The following is a 17,864-nucleotide window of genomic DNA, read 5'->3' as shown; positions in this document are numbered from 1 at the left end:
GAGGCATCCTGCGAAAACTTGATTACATGTGCACTTTCCCGGGTGGGGAGCCCAAATCCTTTGGCAGCTGTTCAGAGTGGATCTTGACTCTCTTGCAAATTGAAGAACCGCTAGGCAGGAGCCAGGGATGGTGAAGCGGCGCCCACCGTGAGGGCCCCGGCCGCCTCTGGGCTGCAGCACTAGCTCTGGCTGTCTCCCCACAGGAAGATGGGCGAGGTGCTGGCTGCCGAGTTCCACTCAGCACGGCTGCTGCATTGGGCCTGGAACAGGTGGAGGGAGGTGAGGCTTTGGCACAGGTGCCACCACATGTGGCTTGTGGACAGGTGGAGCTGTGGGTCAGCGTGACTCAGCAGCCATATGGGCTTCTCCCCAGTCCCTCTGAAACCACCTGCCTCGGAGCGTAGGGAAGAGGCCAGGCAGCAGATCAAGAATGTTAACCTGGTTTCATGAGACAGTCGGCTCAAATGTCTTGTTCTTTTATGGGCTAGGCTGTTCTTTTCTGAACTTACTGAATCTGAAATTCCTGGTCTGGCCATTGATATTCACCCCACTCTGAGCAAAGACGTTTGTGCTGACATTGCTGGAGCATTTATCCTAAGTCGGGCACTGGCCCCATGTAATCATCACAAAACCCCTAACGGTACCTATTTATAGGTGAGGAAGCTGGGCTCCCAGGTTCTGGTCCTCGCCCAAGCTCATCCAAACTGTGTGTAAAATGGAGGCCAAGCCGAGCCTGTCCTTCCTGGCCCTCCGTGGCCACTCTCTCCTCTGCCCGCAGTGCCTGGCCCTACAGGGCGCAGAGCGGCAGAAGCTGATGCGAGCAGACCTGCATCACCAGCACACCTTGCAACAGAGGGCGCTGCAGACCTGGGGGGTAGGACCTGCTCCCTTCCCCACGTGGCCTTGCCTTTTGGGGGAGGGGAATCCTGAAGACTCTGTTTCCCTTCTTTGTTCTTCCTGCCCCACTCACAAAAGAGTAATCCCACCATCCTCAGAGCAAGCGCCCTAGACAGTGGGTCTTCCAGCCCCAGGGCTAAGTTCTTCCACACTTGCTTGGAAAATACAAACAAGAAAAGTAAAAACAAATGCTGTCTGGGGACCTCAGCCTTACTATCCAAGTGGCCCCCGGTCCAGCAGTCCAGTGGTCTGACTTAGGAGGTGAGGACTTAGTGAGAGAGTCCTCTCCCTGCTGTGTGGGTGGTCTCCGGGCCTGGGGCCTAGGGCCTTTGGCCTCTCCCCACCCTCTGGCGATTGCTGTTAGCATCGAAATCCCTGCTGAGAACCTCTGAGGCCTGCCTGGGAATAGCGCCCAGGGGTGGCCTCCAGTCCTGGTCTCCTACAGACTTACCAGAGCCGGGTGCGGAGCGTCCTACAAGAGGTGGCGGCCAGGGAGAGCCAGCACAAGAGGCAGCTGCTGCGGTGAGTCTCCCAGTGTCTCCCAGGCCCAGCCTGAGGATCGGGGAGCAGACTCCAGACCCAGGCAGGATGGGGAGTTTTGTCCAGGGCCAGCATGGGGCAGACCTGGCTGCTTCGTGCCGCTCATAGCGTAGCTTTGGCTTCTCCACAGTGGGCACCCCGTTCACTGGGTCACCTCTTACGTCTCGAGCCCCTGCTGTGTGCAGAGTGGGTCCTCAGGGAAGCAGCTCTCACCTGGATGTCTGTGAGATCTCCCGCCAGTCTCGCTCCTCTGAGCCCTTCCTCCACCGCCCTTTCAGACCTGAAAGATTCACTTCTCCAGGCAGCAGTTTGGCACCTGCCCTGCTCTGGAAGCTGCAATGGCTCCCTGTCCACTGCCTCCCTGCTTGGCTCCAGACCTTTCACTGACTCTCCAGAGTCATCTTTCCATCTGTAGGACCTGCATCTGTGACACGCACGGAGGTCACCTACCTCAGCTCCAGCTCCCTCATGCACCCGTCCCCCAGCTCCTGCTAAGCCAAGCTCTAGACTCCCTCCTCTGGCAGGCCTCCTCCTTCCACTCTTTCCTGCCTTCTCCAGGCTTCCCGTGGGCGCTGGGCCTTGTGGACTTGAAACGCCGCTGTCCCTCCTTCAGAGTCCCACAAAGCGTCCATTCAGCTCCGCAGTGGGGTGCAGGAAGAGGGACTCCCCGGACTAACTCAGCCCCGGGCACAGGTGCTGAGGTTCCAGTGCCCTCCCTCTAGCTGCCCTGTCTCTGTGGCTCCCTCATCGCGGTGTGAATCACCGGCCTGTCATTGCCTGGCTATGACTCTGCGTTCCCCGTAGCACATAACTGCGTGAGGATGTGGTGGTGTTTGGTCTTGTTCACCACGATGTCCCCCGGGCCTGGCACAGGGCAGGCGCTCAGCAACCGAGTGTTGCACGTCTGTGCCAACGTAAACATGGCTGTCGGTGAAAGGGATGTTCTGAGGCACAGCGCGTCCTTGATTCAGGAGAGGGACCACCAGGAGTGATTCACAGAGCCCCACGCGCTCTCTACGTACTGGCGTCACCCCTGTCCTGGCCTGTGTACCTGCAGGGATGTGTTCCGTCGCTGGAGAGAGAACACCAGAGCCCATGTGGATGAAGCTAAGAAAACCTCTCGAGCCAGAGCTCACTTCAGAAGGACCCTGTGTTCCAAGGTGAGGCCTGGGGGGACCAGCCAGTCACCCAGGAGGGTTTGGGACTGTGCCCCTGCAAGGCGGTGGTGCGGGCGGTGGTGCGGGAGGTGGTGCCAGGATTTGAATGGGACACGGAACCTAGAGAACAGGATGACTCCTCTTCTGCCAGGTGAGCCATTGGGTTTTGTTTTACTGAATTCTGAACCAATATTCATTAAAGCAGAACACAGCGTGTAATAGGTGAACTAGTTCGTATCAGAACCAGCATCTTGCGCACGCGGACCCTTCCCCTGGGACAGAGCATTTAACCGCCATGTCTCCACAGCTGTCAGAAGAGAATGCTCGCTCTGCCTCATCAGCCTCGCAGGGTTCTTGGCCTCGGGACTTTCTGGAAAGCATAGAGCACCCCATTTGGTCATTGTTGGTGGGAAGTGGCCCCAAAATACGACGTGGTGGGGTCTGGTCCCTGTGCACTGGGAGAGGGAAGGGGGTGGTAGGATGTGGTTGTGGGAAGAAAACAGAAGGGACTCAAAACAAATGACATGACAGAGGTGGTCCCTGACTCGGGCGCTGTAGCAGAAAGCAGTAGGTTGGAGCCCGGCTGGCAGGCCAGGGCCGGGCTGCTCCTACCAACTTTGCAGTGTCTGTAGAGGAGGAGCTAGTGCACAAGGCCGACACCCAGTCTGTGCAGGAAAGCGCTGAGGCCAGCGTGTGGCTCCCTGTCCTGGGAGGAGGGTCAGGACTCTGTTTGGCTTTGGAGCTCAGAAGGGGGGAGGCCTTTCTGGGGTGAAGTGTCCCCTGGCTGCTTGACCCCTTTTTAAAGTGTCTGTTAGTGCGGTTTCGTCAGTCTCACATACGAAGAGAGCGTGTAACGTGCAGTTTGTTAACAAATACAACAGAGTGACGGTTAATTCCTTCTGGTGGACAAGGCCCATCACCCGAGGCACTGGGCCTCCCATGGGGGCACGGGACCCTGCCTGCGGCTGCGGCCTGCATGGGAGGTGCGCGCTCCCGGGAATGTGCGTCTGCCTCTCAGCCTCCTTCCCTGAGGGGCTGCCAGCAGAGCTGAGTGTCCCCAGGACGTCAGGACATGCTGTGGTCGCCCCTCTTGTTCTTCGCTGCCCCTTAGGTCTTGGTCCAGTGGCGGGAGGCCGCATCAGTGCAGATATACTACCGACAGCAGGAGGTCTGCGCCATCAGGGAGGCTCAGAAGGTGCTGGACAGGGGTAAGAGGGGCCGCTGGCAGCCGAGGAGAGGATTGTGAAGGGCCCAGGACTGTCAGGCTGTGCCCTTTGCTTCCCTTTAGTCTTTGACTCCTTCATGTGCATTCGTTTCCTGTTGCTGAGGTGACAAAGCACCACAGACTGGGAAGTTTACAACAACAGAAAATGGTTCTCTCGGTTTTCGGGGCCAATTCCAAAGTCAAGGTGCTGGCAGAGCTGTGCTCCCTCCAAAGGCTAAGGAAGAATCCTTCCTTGTCTCTTCCTGCTTCTGGGGCTCGCAGCGGTCCTTGCTGTTCCTTGGCTTACAGACACATCACTGTAGCGCATGGCAGGCCCTGGGACTGCCGTGTGCACTAAGGATAGTACAAGGGACTCGGGAGCCTTGAGACCGTGTTCTCAGCGCATCGTAGATGTGTATTCCACCTGTGGGGCCATTTCTTGGCTCAATTAAGGCCTCTCTGTTCCAGGCACACCTTGGCAGTCCAAGCATGGGGCTGGGGGCTGGGGGCTGGAGGAGGATGAACTAGGAGCAAGGTGTCATTATTAAAACTGTTTATGCAGTGCAGGCAGGGGTCAAGCACTGGCTAAGCCACCTGGGGCAAGTCCCCATCGCAGCCTCAGTTTCTCCATCTGCAAAGTGGGGATATGCTGCCTGTCTCTTGGGTTGTTACGAGGACCCAGTGAGACTAATGTACGTGTGCTTACAGCAGGGCCTGACAGGTGTCAGCATTCAGTGCTAATGCTTGGCCTCTAGGCTGCGAACGCTGCCCCCTGACCCCTCCAGCAGGCGCTGGAGGGCACCCCATCCAGGCATCAGCGCTCTTCTCTCAGAGTCTAAGAAAACAAAGAAATCCAAAGTAAAAAACAACAAAACAAACAGAAGAGGGTGTTTATTTCCTCCAGAGGGACCCTGGTGACAGAAACCAAATGCAGGGTGCGGGCCCAGCCTGGCTCGGGCTGCTGGACTTACGAGCCTCGGTTTCCTCCCTGGCAAGACAGGGCCACCGCCTGTCACCCTGTCAGACCTCTGGGTCGCCCAGCAGCATCGGGCACTCTGGGGGGCCCTGACACCAAGCACAGACCTGCTTCCAATGCCCAGGGAGCTCACAGTTGCTAACGACAGCTGGAGCTGTCCACAGAGGAAAACCCACATGTGGTGGTCTCACTGTGTGTGGGAGGACACCCCAACTTCCCCACTCTGCCTTCCCCACTCTGCTCTCTACCCGACATAGTTCGTATAGATCCTATGAAAGAGCAAACTAACTCGGATCTGCCTTAGGCCGTCTCAGGACCTGGTTTCAGTGCTGGCGGGATAGGGGTCGGAGGGCAGCCCAGCAGCGAGCCCAGCTGGAGAGAGCGGCACAGCATTACCGTCGGCAGCTGCTGCTGCAGGGCTTGGCCCGCTGGAAGTTGCACCATCTGGGCTGTGTCAGGAAAAAGGTGAGGCAGGCAGCAGCTCCCCCAGCTCCCCTATGCTCTGCAGCCATCCAGGCCAGGAGACCACCTCCCAGGGAGTAAGAGGTCCTTCCTGCAGAACTCAGCAGCCAGTGCGGATGCTGATTGACCTGGGGCCCTGTGGGCGTGAGGCTGCCTGAGCCTTTCTGGGATGGCTGGGGGGACGCCGGTCTCCGACTGGCTCTCCCGCTGGTGGATGATGGCTCAGCAGAGAAACCCAGTTCACTCCGTCACAGCTTGTTGGGGCCAGAGGAGCTGTGGAGTCATCTGGAAGCCCCTGCCTGGTGCAGGAGGCCCCTGGCTTCAAACAGGACATCTGGCGATGGGACGACTGTTCACTTGGGTGGGGGAGCCTGCGGTCTGGGTGTGAGGCACTTGGTGACACCCAGGCTGCTCCCTCTGTGCCCACTCTCTTCCCAGCTCCTGCAGAGACGGGGCACCCAACTCCTGGCCCAGACACTCAGCCGGTCCTGCTTCTGCCAGTGGAGACAGCAGGTGGGAGCTGTTGAGAAGTCCCTTCTCCCAGGGCTTGTCCCACCAGCTCCCCCCCCCCCCCCGCCCCCCTGCATTTCTGGGCCTTGCCAGCTTCCTTCCACCTGTGACTATATAAGGCCAAGTCACTTCAGGATCCTATGTGTCACATTCAAAAATACATCAGACCCTGGCTGGTGTGGCTCAGTTGGTTTGGTGTCATTGTGCAAAGCGAAGGGTCACCAGTTTAATTCCCAGTCAGGGCACATGCCTGGGCTGCAGGCCTGGTCCCCAGGTGGGATGCACGCAGGGGGCAACTGATCGATGTTTCTCTCACACATCAATGTTTCTCTCCCTCTCTTTCTCCCTACCTTCCCTTCTCTAAAATAAATGAACAAAATCTTAAATAAAAAAACACATCAGGGTAAATGCAAGAATTAATAGGAGATGCTTTTAAGTCTATGCAAGGCCTTGATAAAACGCCAGGTGGGATTGCATCCCGCTCAGCAGACCTTCACGTGCATGGTCAAGTTCACATGCACGGGTCCCTCTCACTCCCTGGATTGCAGTGGGGACGTGTCCCCAGCCTTTCTCCGGCCAGCCCAGTGTGCTGCCCCCATGGGTTCCCTCCACCGGAGCTCTTTGCCACTGTTCCTGCCAGAGGATCATTCCCTGATCCAACCCCTCAGGGCCTGGCAGAGAGGGGTCTGAGAGTGACAGGGCCTTGTGGTCAGGGTGGCCTTCCTGAAGGTGGCTTTTCGGTAATCTCTTCTTTCTGGCCCACAGCTTGTGAACAGGAGGCAGGAGCAGCAGGACACAGCACGCGCCCTATGGCTCTGGGCCTTCTCACTGCAGGCAAAGGTACTGGGGGCTCCCGTCCCACTGCCTCTGCTGCTCCCAGGAGAGGACTGTGCCTCAGTGGAGGGCAGGGTGGGTTGTGGGCACAGCCCCTGGGGGAGCCTAAGGAGGGAGGGCTAGGTCTCACCTTCTCCTCCCCGCTACCCCCGGAGGTGTGGGCTGCGTGGCGGGGTTTTGTGCTGGAAAGGAGGAGGAAGAAGGTGAGGCTGGAGCGGGCAGTGCAGGCCTACCACCAGCAGCTCCTCCAGGAGGGCGTCACTTGCCTCCTGCGGTTCGCAGCCGGCATGAAGATGCTCCGGCAGCAGCTGCACACACAGCAGCAGGTGCAGGTAGGCCCAGGGTCCCCCGCCCTTCTAGTGGGGAGCGGGCAGGCCATGGCAGGATCTGACAGAGGCTGTTGCAGGCGGCCCACAGCCTCCACCGGGCAGTCCATCGCTGTGCCATGCTATGGAAACAGAAGGTGCTGGGCCCAGGCAGGGTGCCTCAGCCCCCCACATCCAACGTGTCCAGCAGGAGGGTGACATTCAAGGGTCCCCTTCCCAACCATGTCGCTGCTGGTGCTGGGGATGCTGCCCTGGAGACCAAGAGGCCACGAGCTCCTCACGAGCTGCAGAGAGCTCTGGGCATCCTGGCCCTAGATGCTGGGGAGCCCCAACTCCCAGAGCTGTGAGTAGCCATCCCTTAGGGCCACGGTTGAGCTGCTGGGACTTCTCTCTCTAGCAGGACCTGTCCCTCCTGAGCTCAGGGAGAGGACACAACACAAGGAAGAGCATTAGGGCAGTCCTGCCCTCCTGCTCCCAGACCTGCCAGTGTTCCTCTTCTCCCCTAACATCCAGGAAACGGGGCTCCCTCTTGGACACCCCACTTTTTATGCCCTGGTCCCTGCCCCATCCCAGCAGACTGCTGATGCAGCTGTTGGCTTTCAGAGTGCCCAGTGCTGTCTGAGCCTGGGGAAGTCACTAGTGGGGAGGAGCACTGGCCTGGACCTTAGTCTTGCTCTATTTGCCTCATACCCTGACCCTGACAAGCCTGCTCCCCTGTGACATGGGACAAGCAACTGCGTCAGCAAGGTCGCTGTAAAGCTCAAATGAGACGATGTGGGTGAGGCACCAGATTCATCCCATTGGAGTTGCTAGTTGTCTATGGCCTGGGCCCACCCCAGCTCACCCTCTGACTTTAGGCAAGAGCCTTTCCTTTTCTGGCCTTCAGTCTCCCTGTGGGGCTGGAGGGGTTGGCCCGGATGACCCCCTACCCCACAGAGGTCTCAGGTCCCCTGCAGCCCCTGGGCAGCCTGGAAGGAACAGGCCCATGTTTCTTCCCAGCAATGCCATCCGCTCGGCAAGGAAGCAGCCACGATGCCCAAACTTCTTGCTGGATCCCTTGCAGAGCCAGAGGCCTCTGGTGTATGACACCCTTGGGGGGCAGGGGTAGGTCGTATAGTCCTGGGCCCCCAAAAGTCTATGGTTTCTCAATTTGGGGCCTGAGGGTGGATGCCCCCTTTCCTTCCAGCTCCTCAGGGTACCTAGGCCTGACCAGCTCCTGCCTTCCCTCTGCTCAGGACTGAGGCATCGAGGAAGCAAGGCCTAGGCACGGCCCAGCCAACAGCCCCTTCCCTGACAAGGCCCTTGCTGGAAAAGGCCCAGAGAGTACTGGTCTTGAGCAGCTCCCTGCCCCAGCCTGGAACCCTGCCAGGTGGCCCTGGCCTGAAGCCGTCCCCCACGGTGAATACAGGCCCGGAGCTGCTGCCCCCGTCCTCCTTCATGCCACGTGGTGTGGACACACCCCCTAGGGTAAGTCCTCGCTGGCCACCCGGGGTCCCTTTCTTCAGTCTAGTGTTCAGTGCTCTTTCTCATGCCCTTGGCGCTGTAGCTACAGCTATACCTACTGCTTCCGGAAGAACCCGACCTCAGGAAGAGGCAGTGGGGCCACTCATCCATTCACTGAGTACGGGTGCTGCTGTTCTAGGGACACAGTAGGGAACAGCCCGCCGAGGCCCCTGCTCAGGAGGCTGTATGTATTCCAGCGGCAGAGACAGGACATGTATAGAAACTGCAGATCATGGGGGGTTGTGCAAGCCCTGGTGAAAGGTGCTGGTGGCGGCAGAAGAGGCAGGGCTTGTTCCGATGGGTTTGATACGAGTGAAGGAAGGGCTCTTGCTTGGATAACTCGAGGAATAGTGAGTTCTCTTACTGAAAGAAGGAACACTGGGGGGCCCATTTGGGTGAAGCATTCAGTGTTTTGAACTTCTCAAATTTGAGATAAAGCAACAGGACTGTGAGCCAGGTCTGGAGATCAAAATTGAGAATCAAAATCAAGGAATCCAGGCAGGGAGGAGAAACCCTGAGAGCCCCGTAACTGAGGAGACAGCAGTGGGGTTGGGCCACCCCAGGAGCTGGTGCCTGAAGAGAGCTGTAGGACTGGTGAGGGGCGGGCGATAGGAGGGGCGACACTGTTCTCACAAGGAGGGAACAAGCAGAATGGAGGAAGGTGGCTGGACAAGAACAATTGGCTCTGAACACTTTCTCACTGAAAGGTCACAGCTCAGAGTGGGGCAGGGGTGAAAGGTCAGAAAGGCTTGAAACAGCTATTTGGAACAGTGCTTAGCCAGGCCCTGGGAAGGGGCGGGACCAGACTGCAAAGGTATGGGTTGCCTGGTGTGTGGTCCTGAAGGAAGGACAGGGCCAGGACACTGGCTGTGGGAAGGCCCAGCTCCTGGGGCCTCACCTTCTCCCCTTGCAGTAGGTGGCCTTGGCTGGTGTCCCAGGCCTTCCTCCAGCTTCCCTGCTTAGTGTCCTTCCTTCCTTTACAGGCATCAGCGTGGCTGACCTCCCCTGGCCTTGTGCCCCAGGCCCCTGTAGGACCAGCCACTGTCCCCGACCCCCGTCTGCTCCTTCCTGGGGACCTCACAGGCACCCTGCCTGGGCCTGGCTCTGAAACTGCAGGTGTGTACCTGAGGTCTGCCCACACAGCAAGCACCTGGGCTCCCTCCATTCAGCCTGGGCCCAGCCAGGGGAGCAGTCAAGATCAAGCTTGTTCTGTTGCCACGGGCCACACGGGCCTGGAGGCCGAACTTGAGGACATCCAGCGGCAATTGCAGGACTACCAGAGCATGAAGCAGAACCTCAGGTAAGCCCCAGAAACACCCCTGCCCACAGGAACAGCTGGAAACTGGCTGCCAGGGCCCCAGGGCTGACTCACCTGCACTGTGCACTGCCAGCCCCCTGCACACAGGTGGCACCTTTGCCCCTCCAGTCCTCCTTATTAGGAAGGCCAGCTTGGCCTTACTATGGGATAGGGGACAGCAAAGCTGAGCAAAATTTTAAACCTGAATGGGTCATGTGATGAAAAGGTGCAAAGACAGGCCTTGGCCCCAGCTGCATGTAGTGGGCTGTCCTGGCTTGCCTGTGGTCTGGGTCCCAAGCCCACAGCCTCTAAGCCCAGGCTGGGGACCCTCACCATAAGCGGCAGCCTTGGAGGTTCCCCCTGGGCCCATCCGAGGTGCCATCTGCTGGACAGAGTGGAGGCTGGGAGAGGAACAGGAACGACCCTACCCTGCCCCACCAGCCTTAGTAAATAGCCCATGTGCTTCAGTCCAAGTGTGGGCGTCCACCAGGGGCCCAGCCAGGCATGCAGCAGGTGCCTCACTGCCTCAGGTCCTACCAGCGGCAAGCAAGCAGCCTGCGCCAGTGGCTAGAGCTGAGCCGGGAGGAGCCTAGGCCTGATGACCAGGAAGCAGAGCGGCAGGTGCAGGAAGAACTGAAGGAGGTGAGGTCCCACGCAGTCCTGGGATGGGCTCTGAATGTGCTTCCTCTCAGCTTAGCCTGTCCCTGCCTGGCCCCCAGGTGGAAGTGCAGATCCAGCAGCTGGCTGCAAAGCTCCAGGCTCAGCGACAGCCCATTAATGTGTGCATTGCCCGAGTGCAGGTGCTGCGGCGGGCTCTGCGCTAGAGCTGTAGCCCCAGGGAGGCCTCGGCCCACCTCCAGGGACAGAACGCAAAGCTGAACTGTGTTTTATTTTTTATTTCAAAATGTTGCAATTAAATGAATTACTGTTCAGAAGTCTCCCACTTCTCATACAAAAATACTGAGCTACTGATACAGTTGAAAAAGTTCAAATGGCTTCTCCTGCAGGAGAAATTCAGAGTCCCCAGGAGACATGAAACCTGGCCCTGTCCCCACCATCAGTGGCTCCCCAAGGACTGCATACCTATTACCTGGGGACAGGTTTTCTAGGCACTGACTCTGCCTCCCCACCCCAATACACCAAGGCTCCTTTGCCTCCAACATAAACCCCTGAATCAATAGCAGCAACTCTCCCATATTTGATGTAGGTCTGGATCTGGGGAGGGGACACAAGCTATCCCCTGGCCCTAGTGTGCCACCACTACCCGCCTGCCCCATCCACGTGGGACACCAGGCAGGTGGGCTCAGTAATTGGTCTTAACACTCCAGAAGGTCACTCATTGGGGTCTGCAAAGCACTGGCCATTAATCACCATCCTCAGAAGACACCGGCAGAGTCGGGTGATGCATTCAGCCACAAGTGTGAAGAAAGCTTTTCCCAACGAGTTGGGGTGAATTGAGAAACAGAAAGCAGTTGCATCAAGGCCATGTGGCCTTGCTGTGGGGCAGGCAGGCCTGCATTCGGTGCCAGGAGGCACCTCACCTGTGCAGGTGAGGCCAAAAGCAGTGACAGGAGGAGCAGCAAGGAGGTACATTACCACTTACCATCTTAGACGGGAACCAGGACCACTGAATGCTCAGCCAGCAGACACAAGGTCTCTGGTCTACACAATAGGGGTTAAAACCTTCTCCCCCCAAAAGGGAATCTTTGATCATCCCAGCATTCACTTTCTCTTTAGGGTGGGAAGAGGGGATGACGTAGGTCTAGGGCATGACGGGAGCACTGACCTCATCTGCACCTTTGGGACAGCAGAAACAGAAGTCACCCAGGTCCTGCCTGGTCAGACTCCATGGTGCCGAGTCCCCTCCACAGGTAGCTGAGGAGGTTCCCCTCAAGACGACTCCCCTTTCTCTGTTCAGGGAAGATCCCTCAGCAGCTATAGCCAGGAAAGAGGCTCTAGAGGGAGCCCAGGGCCTCCCCAAATCGGATTTTCTGTCCTGCTTTCAGCTTGAAGTTGAAGTCCTTGGGGGCCTCAAAGATGAGCACAATGGTGGAACCCAGGTTGAACTCGCCCAGGTGCTCGCCCTTGCGCATGGGGATGCCCTCCTTGTTGGCACGTGTCACGAAGCTGAAGTCGTTGTAGGAGCCCTTGCTGTATCGTGGGCTGTTTGTGTGCAGGTCCTAGGGGAGGCCAGGGGCAGAGCATGTAGACACCTGTAATCTGGACCTTGAAGTCACCTCTACCGCCTGTCCCCAGCCCAGCTTGGAAAGGGAGGTGGGGAGAGCAACTCAGCCCAGGGGCTGGTTGTCTAACCGGACACAGTGCCCTACGCCTGCTATGAGCCAGGCCACTGAGGGACAGGGAAGAATCAGACCTAACTAACTTCTCCACAAATGGTGCTGCAAGATAGCGCCCAGGGGCAACAGGCAGTCACAACCCAACACCAAGAGAGACAGCGCCTTGGGCGGGGGGGGGGGCACTGGCTGTTTCCTCACACATGGGGCCTCCAGTCAGCATGTCCCACCAGGATCAATATTCCCCCCTGGTTCCCAGCAGACGCAAAGTGCCAGATGGGGAAGTTAATTCCCTCCCTCTCCAGCCACCTGAAGAGAGGGCCAAGTTGGGAGTAGACAGGGCAGAGGGATCCCAAGTGGCCTAGCCCTTGCACTTCAGCAGGGCCTGGGCTCCGCTTACCCGGTCGAAGTAGATGCGGATGGAGCCCACGTTGGTGGCGCCCACAGCTGTCAGCGAGAAGAAGCCGTGTTTCCAGTCCCCAGTCAGGACTACCCGCTCGTTGTGGCAGAAGAGCTCTTTGATCCAGCGGGCCATGCCAGGGTTCACAGACATGAGGGAGCCTGTGGGAGCAGGGACACTGCTACTCCCCACCCAGCAGGAAGACCAGCCTTGCAGGGCCCAGCTAGTCCAAAACACAGGGGGCTGTTCTCCAGCCAACCCCACTCTGCCCACACCCAGCCAGACCAAAGCAGTCAACTCCGGCCTCGGCACCTGAAATCTGCAGCCTGGGTCCCCTGAAACCTAGAAGCTGAGGGCATCTGTCTGGGCCTCAGAGGTAACTCTTAGTCACGTGCCAGCCCTGGCTTACCTGGGAAGTGGCGCCGGTGGGACACGGTCCAGTCGGTGGGAGAGTGAAAGCAGTGGTAGTCCCCAGGGGCCAGGTAGATGACGCAGTGGTAGAGCTCGTTCCCTTCTCGGGTGACCAGCTGGTTCCTGAAGGAGCTACAGGAGGCGGCTGTGGGGGGCAGGCTATGAGACAAGCACCCAAGGCCTCCCAGCAGGGGGCCTGCACGCAGGCTCCAGGGAGGTCCTGAAGCTCTGGGCAAAGGACCCAGGGGCTGGCTCTCCATTTCTACAGCCTTCCCAGAGTCCCTGCCTCCGTCCCCAACCTGCTCCTAAACCTCCCCCTCTGAACTCCAGCCCAGCCACACTGCGGCAGGGCCAACAGGCTATGACCAGGTAAGGACCCACCTGGTGGGAAGGGCAGGTCCTCTGGAGAGGCACGAGGGCCCAGGAACGACTCCAGTGAATAGGTGACACCCTTCACCTGCTCTACCTCAGAGTTCTTCACCTGCCCAAAGCTGAGGATCTTCCCATCCGACGGGCTGATCTGGAAGGGTCGGGAGAATCTTACTGCCAGGGATGGGAGGCAAAGGGACATGGCGGAGGAGAGGGGATGCAGATGTGGACCTCCTCCCCCCTGGGGGCTCAGCCTGGGAGGAACGCCCAGCAGGCTACGCATGGAGTCTGTAGGGACAGGTTCCTGAAGGCACAGGCGTGAATCACATTTCTAGAGGGAGCAGTGGAAGGCAGGGTCCAGTCTCACCACACTGTGCAGGCCACAGACAGGCCGGGCCTGAGGCTTCAGCTTGCGCCGGAAGAACTCGCTGAGGTTGCGGTAGTGGTGCAGGTCCTCCACAGCAGCCTCCTTCATGTTCACCCCGAAGGTCCAGATGTACAGGCTGTAGACGGGCCTACGCAGCCAGTGTGGCAGCTCCACCTGGTTAAGACGGCCCCAGGCCCTGGACAGCAAGCGTGTTGGCACCGACTTGTACAAGGCCACCTGCAGGCAGATGAGTCAGCCACACTTTGAGCCCACTGTGCCCCAGTCAACTCCCCGCCACTGACGGGGTCTCCTCCGGAGGTCTTGGGTGCCCCATGTTGGCTTTCTGATGTGGCTGTTTCTCACTAGGAACCAGACTGAACCTGCCAACTGGTCTCACAAACTGAGTACTGGCTGAAACCGTGACATAGTGCCTTGTAAGCCGGGTGTCTCCGTCATTTTACGCACGCAGAACTGGGGCCATCCTAGTGCCTGGGGAGAGACTGCCAACAGTCTTGTTTCCTGAAGCGGGGAGGGAGCACGGATGAATCTGACAGCATCACCAACAGACTGTGGCAGGAAGCAGTGCCTGTGTCCTGGACCACAGAAAGGAGCAGGAGGCCCCGGGCAGAAAGCCCAAAGTGCACATCCCTGTCCCAACAGGAAACAGAATACTCTCCCCGCCAAGGTCAGGGACTCTGACATCATGCAGATGTGCAGTATCACTGTCGCCAGGGCCTAGACACGCGCTGCAGAGACCAGCCTGACACTCAAAGGCACTCACTCCGCTATGATGCGCCCACCCGCAGAGCTGTTTGCACCTGAGGCTCCCTCCCACGAGGAACACGGGCACTGGTCCTTACAGCCCCAGGTGCTGACATAACGGGACCTGCCTCTAACTGGTCGCTGCTGCTTGTCTGAACATAACCAAGACACCAAGTCCCCAAGGTGTAAAAGTAATTTCATTCCAACTTTAAACACCTCTAGGAGGTACTGTATTAGTGGCTCCCAGAACTCCTCCCTGCTGATGACCGCCTGTCTACTGGCCACAGCTGCTGTGCGACCTCAGGTCTCCTGGCCCGAACCCCTTGGCTTCCAAGCCTTTACAACACCCCTCTTGGGCTGTCCACGAGCCCAGGAACAGGATCTCTTCCTTGGGGTCAGTCTGCCCTCCAACGAACTGCCCAGCGCTCCCAGGTCCTCAAAGGCATCCCCACCCTAAGGGGCCTAAATAGGCTCCAGCCTTCCTGGACCACCCTCTGGCACCTAGGAACTAATCTGGATTCTCCTCAAAATCACCTCTAAGCTTACTTCTTGAACACAGGCAATGAGACACACACCACTTTCCGAATGCCCAGTATGGGTTCCTCCCAGAAGCAGAGCCCCCAGATGGCACACAGGTGGGCAGAGAGCAGGCAGTGGACAGTGAGCCAGCCCTCAGTCCTGGCTGTGGGGCCCACAAAGTCACCAACCAGCCAGGCCCTCAGCCATCACCTCTAATCCGACAGTCTCCTTCTGGGTCTCCTGGGTCCCCACCTCGGGCTGCCCGGCAGTAGGCCGGGCCAGCAGCCTGCACACACTTACCCTGCTCACGGGCCTCCATCCCACCCGGCTGAGCGGTCTGAGGGCACCGAAGGGCAGGAGGTAGTAGAGGACCGTCAGGGGCCAGGAGCGCAGTTTCAGGGCAGGTCTGGACATGCAGCTTAACTGTCCCAGCCTCCGTCTCAAGGCCAGCTGGGGGAAGTGCAACCTGCAGGGCACACATCCACGTATGACTGGGGTCAGCAGCCAGGGTCTGGCAACCTCCACCCCACCCTCAGCAAGCTTGCTTCTCAACAAAGTCCAGCAGCACTGGCTGTGCCCCTCATCCCAACCCCATTCTGAGTCAGGGGACTGGCGGCATCTGGCCAGCAAACCTGCTTTCCAGCCCTTCACACCTGCCTGCAATGAGACACAGAGCGTGGGGTCCGGCTCCTAACCTCTTGGAGGGAGCAGCTTCTGATCACGGGAGAGGCCCTAGCGAGGCCTTTCAGGGCTACGCACCACCTGGGGCCAGCAGGGCGCAGAGCTAGCCTCACAGCCCCCACCCTCCTGGGTCCCCAGGACCCAGTCTGATGTCCCAGAGCCCTTCAACGTAGCTGTATGTGGCAGTGGGGGAGCTATGTTACCACCCTGCCGCAGGATGGCCCCAGGCCTCTTATTTTTCATATGATAAATTAAAGGATTGGGCCTGACAAGACCTCTAAGGAAAACTCACACACCCCCTAACTGCTACTGCTCCATCTCTCTGCATGGTCGTTCTACATCAGGTCAGGTTCTCAGATCTAGAAACTGGTGGGAGGAACCTGCTCCCACCTCAGGCCACCTCTTAGGTCTGCTGGGGCCACACACCTAATCCAGCCCCTCCTTTTGGCAAAGGTGGGGGCCTCTTCACAAGTCCCACCAACCTAAGCCCAGTGCATTTAGCAGAGGCTCAGCCTGTCCACCAGAACCTCCTGAGGCATATCAGTGAGGCCCAAGACCCCTCGTCACATGCTTAAAGCCCCAGAAAAGGATTCTGAGGCCCTGGTGTAGCCATCAAGAGACTACACTGCCACCCGCTCTGGGAATGTCCCCAGGCCTCAGTTTCCTCATCTGCAAAAAGACTGCATTCAACTGGATAATCTAAGGCTACCATCTGGGCCTGTGCACTCTCAGAGAAGCTGTGCCCTCTGCCCCCCACTTGCTGAATAAGCCAAGGAACAAAGAGGCATCTCAGCTGATACTGAAAGCAGAAAAAAAAGAACTGAGCTGATGGCCAGGCCCAGTTCAGTGATTGGCAATGACGGGGCCGCATCTCCACTGCTCCCCAGACTCCCTGCATTCATTCTCTCTCCCATCCCACCCTGCTGCTTTTAAAAGGTCCGGTGGGTGCTAGGGGCCAAGCAAAGCCAGACAAATCACTGCTCCCCCTCCCACTGTCCCGGCCCACCCTGCTCACTGCAGAAGCACAGGGACCAATCCCGGAAGCGCTGCCCCCAAGCCGGGTGGGGGAGCAGCAGTTTGGGTGCAACACAGACACTGGGCCACCAGCCCGCTCCGCCTCCCCGGGTACCTGAAGCGGGCTCTCCGACTCAGGCCCCCAGGGCCGGGCCCCTCCAACCTTGGGGGCTGATCCCCCGGGCCCCTGCCGCCACCTCCATTGCGGGATCGCTGGACATGAACTCTGACCTTGCGGAGGTCGTGGCGGGGCACAGCGGGGTTAGGAGGCCGCCAGCAGCATCTCACCATTTCGCTGCGCTGAGCTCTGGTCCTCGCCTCGCCTCTGACTGACACATGGTGGGCGGGCAGGGAGGGCGGCGCCAGCAGGATTGCCTTTGTTCCTCCTCCTTCCTCCCTTCCCCCAAGGAGCTCCTTTGCTGTCACTGCTTCAGGGTGGCTGGGGGACCACTTCCTTCGCTCAGAGACCACGGGCAGAGCTGGGCTATTGCAAAGACAGGCACTGGTCACACACCTGCTCGGGGCCTGCAGCACCAGCCCTGGGTTCGGCCCATTCTGTCCCTAGGCTTGGCCACCTGCCTGCTCCAGTGAGCTGATGGAGAGCCGAGGACAGGGAGGGGACCAGGGCCCTCTGGGCTCGAGGAGCACAAGTGGGAATCTGAGCCCTGCACTCCAGGCAGGCGCCCAGCGTCGCCCTGTCTGCAACTTGGGCAGCCCCTCCCTTGCCAGGACCTGACCCATTTCCATTCAGGTAACAAAGTAGCATCTGAGGAATGAGGGAGAGAAGGCTGTTGAGACCCTGGGAATCTGAACAGCTCTGGCTTTTCCTCACTGCCCATGGCCCCTGCCCCAGAGCCCCTCTCCAGGCACCGACCCCTCAAGGGCTCCTCAGAAGATGAGCACCCGGGTGACATTAGGGAAAACCAATGAGGAGCTGGCAACAGGCCAGGACTGAAGTGCATACCTGCCGCCACTTGCTGTCCCCATCTTTACTGGGGAACAGGGGCAGCACTCTGGCCGGGGGCCCAGGAGGCTGTGGGGAGGACACGCTGCCTCCACAAAGCCCTTACAGTCGTCTCACAGATAACAGGGCGGGAGGAGAGCACACATTCCAAGCTGTTGCTATCTCAGCGCCAGGAAGTCAAGGCCCCAGGGAGGACATCCAGCCGCCTGGCCTCCAATCCCAGTTGCAGGCTGGCATGGCGCAGGGGCCTGGCCATCTTTACATGAAGAAATGCGGCGTAGGAGAAACGCTGACGGCAGAGAACTGACCCAACCCAGGACCCCACATGGCCAACGGGCTGTGGCTAAGCAAGAAGCCCCAACTTAGACGTGGCCTTA

General features: G+C 58.9%; 2 protein-coding genes across 6 annotated transcripts in view; one reads left to right on the top strand and one right to left on the bottom strand.

The window, feature by feature from the left end:
* SFI1 (SFI1 centrin binding protein) overlaps positions 1 to 10,561 on the top strand; it is a 48,633-nt gene extending 38,072 nt beyond the window's left edge. The window contains 15 exon segments of the mRNA XM_053928499.2: positions 204 to 279; positions 779 to 874; positions 1,343 to 1,419; positions 2,495 to 2,597; positions 3,706 to 3,802; positions 5,079 to 5,239; positions 5,675 to 5,749; positions 6,512 to 6,586; positions 6,736 to 6,912; positions 6,987 to 7,249; positions 7,906 to 8,010; positions 8,142 to 8,373; positions 9,393 to 9,709; positions 10,237 to 10,348; positions 10,426 to 10,561. Coding sequence (XP_053784474.1) covers positions 204 to 279; positions 779 to 874; positions 1,343 to 1,419; positions 2,495 to 2,597; positions 3,706 to 3,802; positions 5,079 to 5,239; positions 5,675 to 5,749; positions 6,512 to 6,586; positions 6,736 to 6,912; positions 6,987 to 7,249; positions 7,906 to 8,010; positions 8,142 to 8,373; positions 9,393 to 9,709; positions 10,237 to 10,348; positions 10,426 to 10,530 — 2,071 coding nt within the window. The 3' untranslated portion in view covers positions 10,531 to 10,561.
* A 28-nt stretch (positions 10,562 to 10,589) lies between these two features.
* Positions 10,590 to 17,864, bottom strand: part of PISD (phosphatidylserine decarboxylase) — a 31,976-nt gene continuing 24,701 nt past the window's right edge. For 2 of the 5 annotated variants that reach the window (XM_045200983.3, XM_053928509.1), the window contains 7 exons: positions 16,812 to 17,007; positions 15,129 to 15,294; positions 13,548 to 13,784; positions 13,193 to 13,331; positions 12,810 to 12,956; positions 12,401 to 12,561; positions 10,592 to 11,886 (listed from right to left, as the gene is read on the bottom strand). In XM_045200983.3, the coding sequence (XP_045056918.1) occupies positions 11,662 to 11,886; positions 12,401 to 12,561; positions 12,810 to 12,956; positions 13,193 to 13,331; positions 13,548 to 13,784; positions 15,129 to 15,294; positions 16,812 to 16,861 (1,125 nt within the window). In that variant the 5' untranslated portion in view covers positions 16,862 to 17,007 and the 3' untranslated portion in view covers positions 10,592 to 11,661. Of the gene's footprint in view, positions 11,887 to 12,400; positions 12,562 to 12,809; positions 12,957 to 13,192; positions 13,332 to 13,547; positions 13,785 to 15,128; positions 15,295 to 16,811; positions 17,008 to 17,864 lie in introns of all 5 variants that reach the window. The other 3 variants (XM_045200982.3, XM_045200985.2, XM_024566765.4) reach the window with 3 other exon arrangements.

This window comes from Desmodus rotundus, chromosome 7 (genome assembly GCF_022682495.2).
Source record: "Desmodus rotundus isolate HL8 chromosome 7, HLdesRot8A.1, whole genome shotgun sequence".
NCBI classification, from domain to species: domain Eukaryota; kingdom Metazoa; phylum Chordata; class Mammalia; order Chiroptera; family Phyllostomidae; genus Desmodus; species Desmodus rotundus.
The sequence above is the reverse complement of the archived record's forward strand: the minus strand, read 5'-3'. Positions and strand labels throughout refer to the sequence as shown.